The sequence below is a fragment of the Poecilia reticulata genome, linkage group LG21, assembly GCF_000633615.1.
Source record: "Poecilia reticulata strain Guanapo linkage group LG21, Guppy_female_1.0+MT, whole genome shotgun sequence".
Lineage (NCBI taxonomy): Eukaryota > Metazoa > Chordata > Actinopteri > Cyprinodontiformes > Poeciliidae > Poecilia > Poecilia reticulata.
This window is the reverse complement of record NC_024351.1, coordinates 5,279,469-5,289,035: the sequence shown is the minus strand read 5'-3', so window position 1 is coordinate 5,289,035 and position 9,567 is coordinate 5,279,469. Positions and strand designations below refer to the sequence as shown.

The following is a 9,567-nucleotide window of genomic DNA, read 5'->3' as shown; positions in this document are numbered from 1 at the left end:
GAGAAACAATCTTTCATTGTTTTGTACAGTGTTTCAGAATAATGGATTTATTTACTTTACTAAGAGATATTTGGAAATTACTTGGAGAAAATTTTACAGAACAGTCCTTTATTTTTGGTTTTCTATATGGCAAAGGAAAGAAGAAAATTGGACGATTGTTAAATTTTTTTCTTGGTCAAGCAAAGCTTGCAATTTATTTGAGTAGAAAATTCAAAGTCAATAATGGACAGAATACTGATTGTGTAAAGCTCTTTAAGGGTATGGTTAGAGCAAGAGTTATGTTAGAATTCAAATATTATCTAAAAATGGACGAACTAAATATTTTTCAGAATATTTGGGACTATGAAGGTGTTTTATTCAATATATATAATTCTGAACTTTCATTTATGGATGTGTTGATCTAAAATTGTATTGAATATTTTCTGGATCACTACTGTGTGAATAAATGAGGTTTTAAAAAATCAAATCTCTCTCTCTCTCTCTCTCTCTCTCTCTCTCTCTTTCGTCTTTTCATCTCTCACTCCTCCCCCTCCTCCCACCTCCTCCCTTCCTCTTCCATCCCCCCGCCGGTGGTATCCACACACCGAGCAGAGACTCTCTGGATGTCAGTCACTTTCCCAGCGAACAGACGGTAATCCCCCACCTCATCCACCCCACCCCTCTCCAAACAGCAGCAACCGGAGGCAGGAGGGGGGCAAAACCACACGGGACACCTGTACACTACCGGACGCCTCCCCTTCTGATGCCTTTCACTTTCCCTCCCAGAATAGGCGGCGGATTTACGCGTTGAACAGCGGATTCATCCAGCAGCAGCAGCAGCTCGCAGGAGGTCCGCGGATGGAGACGCGCTTTGAAGGCGGAGGTCTGCTGGTGTTCACGTAGCAGCGGCTGCAGGGTCGTGCCGCATTGTCCGGCCGCTTCGAGCGACGCTCGGGGAGACGGGGATGCTGCCGTCGTCAGTGAGTCACAGATCGGGAGAGAAGGCGCGGAGCGGCTTTGACATGGAGGCGAGCGGCTGTCGCTCAGGCCACCCGGATCAGCAGCAGGTTGGTGCAGCCTGAAGCCCCGGCGGACGTCGCTTCATCATCTGCACGCTGGGAAATTATAACAAAGTTCAAATCTTGTTAAAAAAAACAAACAAACAAAAGAAACAATGATTGTGTGCGTAAAAGTGAGTGGCCCGTATGTAGAAAATGCATCACAGAATGAGAGCAGCGGCGGCGTCTGTGCCAGTTCAGGGTGGATTACGTGTTCAGAGCAGCAGGCCTCCATCTGAAGTCAGCCACTGATCACTAAACGCTCTCCGTCCACTTCCCTGCCCTGTTGCTAACCGATTCCTCAGCTGGTTGGCCGGAACCCCCCGCGGAGGGACAGCTGTTGCAAACGATGACTCACCTGCAGGCTGGCCTCTCTCCGGAGACCCTGGAGAAGGCCAAGGTGGAGCTGAAGGAAAACCCGGAGACCCTCCACCAGGACATCCAGGAGGTCCGGGACATGATCATCACCCGGCCGGACATCGGCTTCCTCAGGACAGATGACGCCTTCATCCTCAGATTCCTCAGGGCGAGGAAATTCAACCACTTCGAGGCGTTCCGGCTGCTGGCACAGTACTTCGAGTACCGGCAGCAGAACCTGGACATGTTCAAGAACCTGAAGGCCACCGACCCGGGCATCAAGCAGGCTCTGAAGGACGGCTTCCCGGGAGTCCTCTCCAATCTGGACAAATACGGCAGGAAGATCCTGGTCCTGTTTGCAGCCAACTGGGACCAGAGCAGGTGAGAGAAAAGTTTTTTATTTTTTATTTTTTATGAAATCAGGGCCGGAAACGTTGAAAAGACATCTGTGTTTGTGAAACCGTAGAAATGAATGAGAGGCTGGAGGAGCTGTCCGTTCAGCACCACTCAGTCATTACGAAGCGCTGCAGCAACCTGCTCCAAACAGCTGTGAAATATTAGATACAGTCATTGTAAAACGGGTCATTAACGACAGAAAATGGACTAATATGTTCGGACACTTTAACAGAGATGACAGGGTCCCCAAAGATTAAACTCAAGTAAGAGCAGAACCACGTCAACATGTTTTTACTCAAATAAAAGTAAACATGTTGAAATGACTGAAAAGAAGGTTTCTGTAAAAAGACGACTTGTGTACTGAAATGTAAATGATCAAAACAATCATTTACTGTGTAAAAATGCATAATCAGAAAATATGAAGTTGTGTGGAAATATTGGTATTGTAGAAACCAAACTGAAAATAGTTCACTTGAATAATATAATTACAAAATCAGGCAAAGAAAAAATAAATCATGTCCTTTCAATGTAAAACTTATGAAAGTTTTAACAAAAACTGCAGATGTGTCTTTGAATGTTTGGATAAAACATGTTTGTTCTTCCCTGTAGATAGAAAATCCAGTTTACACAAGTAAGAGTAGCAACGCTTCATGACAGCATTTCTCCAGTAAAAGTAAAGAGTACAATGCAATAAAAATACTCGAGAAGTTACTCAAGTAAATGTGACTAGTTACTTAACCCAGTTGGCTTCATGTATTAGTTTTTGACTTAAAGATCAAAATGAAGTAGATGTTGAGTCATTTCTGGTATTTCCCTTTAAAAATCAGGAGTAATTCTTCTAAAAATGAAAACTTTTTGTTGGATCTTGATTCATGTTGTTTTTCAGTTTAATATCGAGTCAAACTATTGAGTTTTAGAAAAGACCAAACTAGAAAATAAGAAAATCTAATTAATTTGTAAAAGGTTGAATGCAGCAGGTTGGTAAATGTATCAGTTTAAGGTTTTTTATACTTTCCAACCAGGTTATAGAAACATTTTTTTCATTTTTGAGCTTGTTTCTTGTTTTTTAGTGGAATTGCACAACATGCATGTCACATGAAAGGAACAAAAGGTCATAGCTTTATTTTTCTTACATAAAAAACTGGTGCACTCTTCAAATCAATAGGTTTCCTAAAAACCTATTGATGCAAATAATTCTACACCTATCTGCTTGTTAATTGGTTGAAAAAGCAGGCGAGTCACAACCAACAATCCCCTTTTTGCATGTCAGCATGTTTGGATGCTCCGAGCAGCTCTGGGCCTGATTGCAGCTTGACGGATCGACCAGCTGCTGGACTGAAGTCTCGTTAGCTCGTTATCCTTTGAGAGGAAGCAGGCCTGCTTTTACACACCATGATCACCTGCTTTGAGCTCGATGGGGAACCATAAATCACCTGACGGCCCACTGGACATCACTGGTTTCATCCAGAAACTGTTGATAGTAAAAATAATACTATAACTATGAATAATTAAAAAAATCAACCATGTAGGTTTTTCAAAGGGTAAGAAAGATGCTACTGTGGTATTGCTTAATCAACATTTATCTTAAGACCTGTATTGATGGGTTTTATTGAATAAATTAGTTGAAAACTACATTGAATCAATCATTAATTTGCATAAATTTGTTCTAATTTATTATTTACACAATATTGTTGTGTCATTCTCTTTCTTTTTCTCCTCGTTTTTCCCACATGTTCCCAGAAACGCTCAGGCTGCTCTGTCATTTGGTCCGGATTAGCATCTAGGTTGAGGTTAAAGGCAAATGTCGGGTCAGAACCTGATTTTGTTTGGCTTTAAAAAGGGATCAGGCCTGGTTAGTGTTTAAATAACCAGAGTTTTAGTGACATTTTGACCTCTGTGTCAGTCTGAATAGTGTTAAATATATGTACAAAAACAATAAAAATGAACATTATTCCTGCAGATTCTATTGCAAAAAATGGATTTAGATTCTGTACAATGACTTAGTTTCATGATGCAACCTTGAGATGAAAGGATAAGATGATGTCATGGTAACTGAGCAGCGGACGAATCTGAAGCATCAGCTGGATGAAAATCCTCAAGGATCCACTGAGGCACCAACTTATATCGCTGATTTTTGCAGGAGCCACATGCAGAAGCCTTCATTACTGGCAATTAAGGTTTAAGATCCAACATGATTGAAAAGCAAATCAAACTGAGCAGGAAGCAAATCAAACTGAGCAGGAAGCAACATTAGCTTCCTGCTCATGAAGCTAACCAGGTCTCTCCAGCCTTACTGCTTGAACTGGTCCACATTTTGTGATGCTAAAAACATACATTTATGTGGATCTTATTTGGTTTTTGTACACAAACTGATTAATGTTTGTGAAGTAAATTTAAATAACATAAGAGTAAACTAACTAAAAATTGGAAAAATGTGACTATCAGCCCACAACTGTTGTTTTTGAGAAAGTAGCAAGAAAAAGCAGAAAGACGGAGAATGAGGAAGAGAATACTTTGGTCAGATGATACATGTTAGCATTCAGAATGCTGAGGAAGGCAACTGACTCTGCAAATCACCATAGAGTGAAACATGGTGGTGGTAGCATTATGCTGCAGATACCATTATTGGACTTGGAGTGTTAGAAGCCAAGCAGTCCTGGCTGAAAACCTGAAAACAGATATCCTGTGCTACAACGAAATTTGAATGGCCTAATCAAAGTCCAGACCTAAATGTAATTAAGATTCAATGGTAAAGCTTTGAACTTGATGTTCAGAGTCACTCTCCATATAATCTGACCTGATTCTTTTGCACAGAAGGAGGAAAACCTTAATTTTCCAGATGTGCAAAGTTGGAGCTAAAATTGCAGTAAAATGTTTTCCTACAAACTGTCGACTCAAAGTCTGAACATGAATGTTTCCCAGATTTGTGTTGAAAGAAATTTAAAACCATGCATCATTTTTCCTCATAAAACTGTTTTGCACTTTTTGGTGTCTTTCTGCATAAAATACTGAATATCTGTGGTTGTAATGAACACAAACTGCGAATGGACTGTAGCTGTGGAAACATCAGCACTCAACACCTCAGGGCAGTTTGCACTGGTCAATTGACCTGATGCCACATGCATGGAACCAGTGACCTTAAAACTGAGAGGCAATAACCAGAGAGCCATAAAACATGCAGGCAGATATTAAGCCTTAAGGTCAGCTAAAGCGTTAGCTACAGAGAAAACAGAGCGAGTCTCACCCTGTCACAGAAACCTGCCAGGAATTATGGATCTGAAAGGCTGAACTGATGAAAACAATCTGAGGTTTGTGTAGAAACATCCATGTTTTACTTCAAAGACCAGAGAAAACCTTTTGATGTTTCCTTCAGATACACGTTTGTGGACATCCTGCGAGCCATCCTGCTGTCTCTGGAGTCCATGATCGAAGACCCGGAGCTGCAGGTGAACGGCTTCATCCTCATCATCGACTGGAGCAACTTCACCTTCAAGCAGGCCTCCAAGCTGACCCCCAGCATGCTGCGGCTGGCCATCGAGGGGCTGCAGGTAAGAAGCTGCATGATTGAGCTGCTCAGCGGTGAAACGTGTCCAGAAACAGAAACTGCAGCTTTCCTCCACAGATGATGATGATGTTGTTGTAGTGGAAGTTCTCCTCATAATTATTCCTAAAGTTTGTTTTCTCTAACTAAACTTGGTTTGGATGAGATGCTAAGTCAATTATTAACTCAAAAACAAAAACAAAAGTATTTCTCATAATTTTGAGTCAGGCTTTGCATTCCATTGAGACAGCTCTGCTGCACGGTAAAAATACAAAATCTGAATATTTTTGGTCTAGTTTTTAGTGCAAATATATTAGCTCTTGAAAGCCCATCATTCCTTAATGTTGATGAAAAAGTTCTAGTCAGATTATCAGATTATTTCACTTATAACATGGGGAAAATGTTTTGTTATAAGTCAAATAATCTGTCAGTGAAACTAGAGCGTTTTCATCAATATTGAGGAATAATTGACTTAAAACAAACTCTTGTTAAGTCCTGAAAAGTTACTGATAAGTTAGTTTTCTTTTATTTCAAGTGTACTAAAATATTTGCACTAGAAACTACACACAAATACTAAATAAGATTTGATGTTTTTGCATTGTTGCGACATCAAGTTAGACTTTATGGTTGCAGACTGTGGAGAATTCAGTCCTAGTTTTGTTTGTTCATTTTACAGAACGTTAAAAACAGTTTGACCTCATGAACCAGAGAGTTATCTGGTTCATCTTCAAACTGATCAGCTTTTTAGTTCCCAAAGAACTTTGAGGGTTTCAGTCAATAAGATCAGATGAGACTGGATCAGCCGTCTCCATGGAGACCCTCAGGGTTCTGGGTTAGTACCATTCCTTTTATTACTATTCTTACACACATCCTGATAGTGAAATGATACATTAATATAACATCTTATTGCGCAAATAACATCCAGTTGTATTTACTGAAAGTATGAAAAACTCAAATCGTTGCTTTTATTTCTCCAGATTTAAATTACAGACTGGAGATGTTTTTAATTAAGACATGCTTTTTGTTTAGTTTGTACTTTGTGATGCTTTACTTTTTCTGTAATTTTTTCTAACTTTGAAAAAAGTTAGACAAAATGTGGTTGAAGTGGGATAATCTTAAATTATCCCACTTACTTCAACCAAAATGTTACTTTTCTTTGAATTCAGAGGCAGAAAACACTAAAATGCTGCATGTTTCTTTTGCAGCTTCACTTCCATTAGTCTGCTGTCAAAAACTGCCTCTTACATTCAATTCTGCTTTTCAAAAAGTAAGCATCAGAATACCAAAAACCATCCATCCATTTTCTTGCACCCTTGTCCCTCAGTGAGGTCGGGAGGGTTGCTGGTTCCTCTCCAGCTAACGTTTTGGGCGAGAGGCAGGGTCACCCTGGACAGGTTGCCAGTCTGTTGCAGGGCAACACAGAGACACACAACCAWKCACACACACACTCACACCTAGGGGCAATTTAGACAGACCAATTAACCTAACAGTCATGTTTTTGGACTGTGGGAGGAAACCGGAGTACCTGGAGAAAACCCACGTATGCACAGGGAGAACATGCAAACTCCATGCAGAAAGACCGGGGCCGGGAATCGAACCCTGAACCTTCTTGCTGCAAGGCAACAGCTCTACCAACTGCGCCACTGTGCAGCCCCTACCAAAAACCCCATCTTTTTTATTATTTTGCTTCAGAGTTGTGAAAAGTAGGAAAACGCGAAGGCACTCAATGCCCTCCTTGTTCTCCAGATCCCAGAAAAATCATCTGTCTTCTCGGTCTTCGGCTCACATTTAACATCATTATCGAAATGAGTTAGTGGAGGAAAACGCCGGCGGGCAGAGTTCAGCTGTCCTGTAGTCAGCAGCCAAACCTGGGAGGAAAACGTCTCTCTTCTCTCTGCGTGTGTGTGAGGTTTGATGTGCAGATGAGTGGAGTTCCTTATTGCTTTCACAACATGGCTGTGAATCATCTGCCAATTTGTTTTGGGCTCCATTAGTCAAAGTTAGATCCAACGTGGGGGGAGCGATTCTTGGGGGAGGAGAGGGACAACGCGGTGTGCTGTGACTGATTATCTGATGGGTTGGTGGTGGAAATCAAAGTCAGAGCGACTTTTAGCATTAATTTCACCCGAAAACTGCTGAACGTGAAGAAAGAGAGACAATGTTTGCAGCTAACAGATACTGCAAAATGTAAATGTGTCAAAATGTAGTGAAACATTAATATTATGCATTTTAATGTTTAATTTTTCCTCTAATGTCTCCATAAGTGTCCTTTCCGTGCAGCCAACAGGCAAAAGGCTGAATCCACCATGGATATGAAACCAGGTCATTGTAGGGCTGCACACTAGACCCTAACTTCTCATTTCTTCCACTCTGCAACCAGAATAACCTCCAGAAAGTCAGAAACACACATAAGATCCTGAAAGGACCGAAGGGAAAAGAGCTAAAACAGACCCAACAAACAAATACCCGGCTGCACGCCTGCAACCTCTGGCTCATCCTGCCATCCTTCACCACTATCAGCAATGAAAAAGGCATTTCTATAGATCTAGTGCACCATTCCCTTCAGGGGAAGTAAAACGTGTTACATAAAATTGGATACATACTGCAGGTAATTCTCAGCCGGATTTTATTTGCTCTGTAACCCGAGGCACTTTACGGTGAGACTGATTCAAAAACTCAGTCACTGCAGGTTGCAGATTTTCCCTTCAACAATTTTAGACTGATTCTTTAAACTAACGTTCTGTTTTAAAACCTTTTATCTATATTGCAATTTTAGATTTTACTGCATGTAAATTCTGCTTATTTATTTGCTTTATTACACTATTTATCTGGGGAAGGTTACAGTATTTATGGATCTTTTTGTAAAGGCAGCTATTTGGACACCAATGGTGGTCCAGGTGGCAAGCAAGTACTTTGACTCCTTTTCATTAAGTCTCCAGAAAATATTCCAAAAATCCCACCTGCCAGGTTCATAAATACTTATAATCTATATTTGCTGTTAGAGTTTATGATCCCAGATCTGCTTAGCAGGTCTAAAATATTTGCACTTTGTCTTCCATTTAAATTAAAGCGTCTTGTATCTTATTGCATCATATCTGCTTGGAGTTCATCGGGTTGTTGAGCTGCAGATTTAAAGGGCCAGACACATGGAGGCTGATGGAGGAACTGAAGCGCCCAGATGAGAGTAACATGAGTTTTCAAAACAGAAACACGTTTTCATATTCGGATGGCAGCATTAGAAGCACACAGTTAAACATTTACAGAGTTTTTTTAATGAAACTGGATTGCATTTTATGGCTTCTTTCATTCTAAATGTTTTATTTGATTAAACCAGAAGCAAATAATTTAAATCTCATCAAACATTTGGTTTATTTTACATAGAGATTTTTTTTTATTTTATTTATTATTGTTTGTTAATCATGGACTTAATTTGATCTGATCTGGTTTCTATTGGGGTGAAAAGTAACTAGTTACATTTACTGTAATTAAGTACAACGTGTTTGTACTTTTTACTTTAAGTTGCTCAGAAAACCTGAACTTTAAGTTTTACTTGAGTTTGTTTTGAGGAAAGTAATTTATTCAGTTAAATATAAAATCATATCCATTAATCAGTAAAAATAAAATAAAACCATCAGGAAAAAACAGCCTTTAACCTTCAACTGGGTTAGTATTTAAATCCCCTGGTGTTGAATCACTGAGCAGGGTGATGTCATGTGTTATTTTAACTTTTATTTATAAAAGTGCTGCTTTTATTAAAACGGTTTGAGACAAATACTTTTTCATTTTTATTGTGAAATCCACGAGCAAAACTTTCAAAACTTTCAAAACTTTTACTCGAGTCCATTTTTTACTCTGACTGCTAGTTGATCTATAGAATCTAAAACAGTTTGATTGATCAAAAAAGAACCTGATACTGAGTAGAAACTTATTAAAAGCTATGAAAACTATTTACAAACTTATTTCAACTGTATTTTCAGCAGAGAAACAACTTATGGAGATGTTAGCTGTAGAAATGTAGAATAAAGTTATACTTAACTGTGGAGCTCCAGACACAGTATTATTAATTATTGATGACTAATTAGCTTTGCTTTTTCTAAACTGCATTTTATTCATGAGTTATTGAGTGATTGGTATTGGTAAAAAAGGTGAATAAATTTGGTTGTTTTTCCAGAATGAAAACACGGTATGAAGAAACCTCACACACACACACACACACACACACACACGCACACACAC

The 9,567-nt window shown here is 39.6% G+C and overlaps 1 protein-coding gene across 1 annotated transcript in view; it reads left to right on the top strand.

The window, feature by feature from the left end:
- The first annotated feature begins 551 nt into the window (after positions 1 to 551).
- Positions 552 to 9,567, top strand: part of clvs2 (clavesin 2) — a 34,612-nt gene continuing 25,596 nt past the window's right edge. The window contains exons 1-2 of the mRNA XM_008397185.2: positions 552 to 1,775; positions 5,164 to 5,338. Of these exons, the coding sequence (XP_008395407.1) occupies positions 1,387 to 1,775; positions 5,164 to 5,338 (564 nt within the window). The 5' untranslated portion in view covers positions 552 to 1,386. The remainder of the gene's footprint in view (positions 1,776 to 5,163; positions 5,339 to 9,567) is intronic.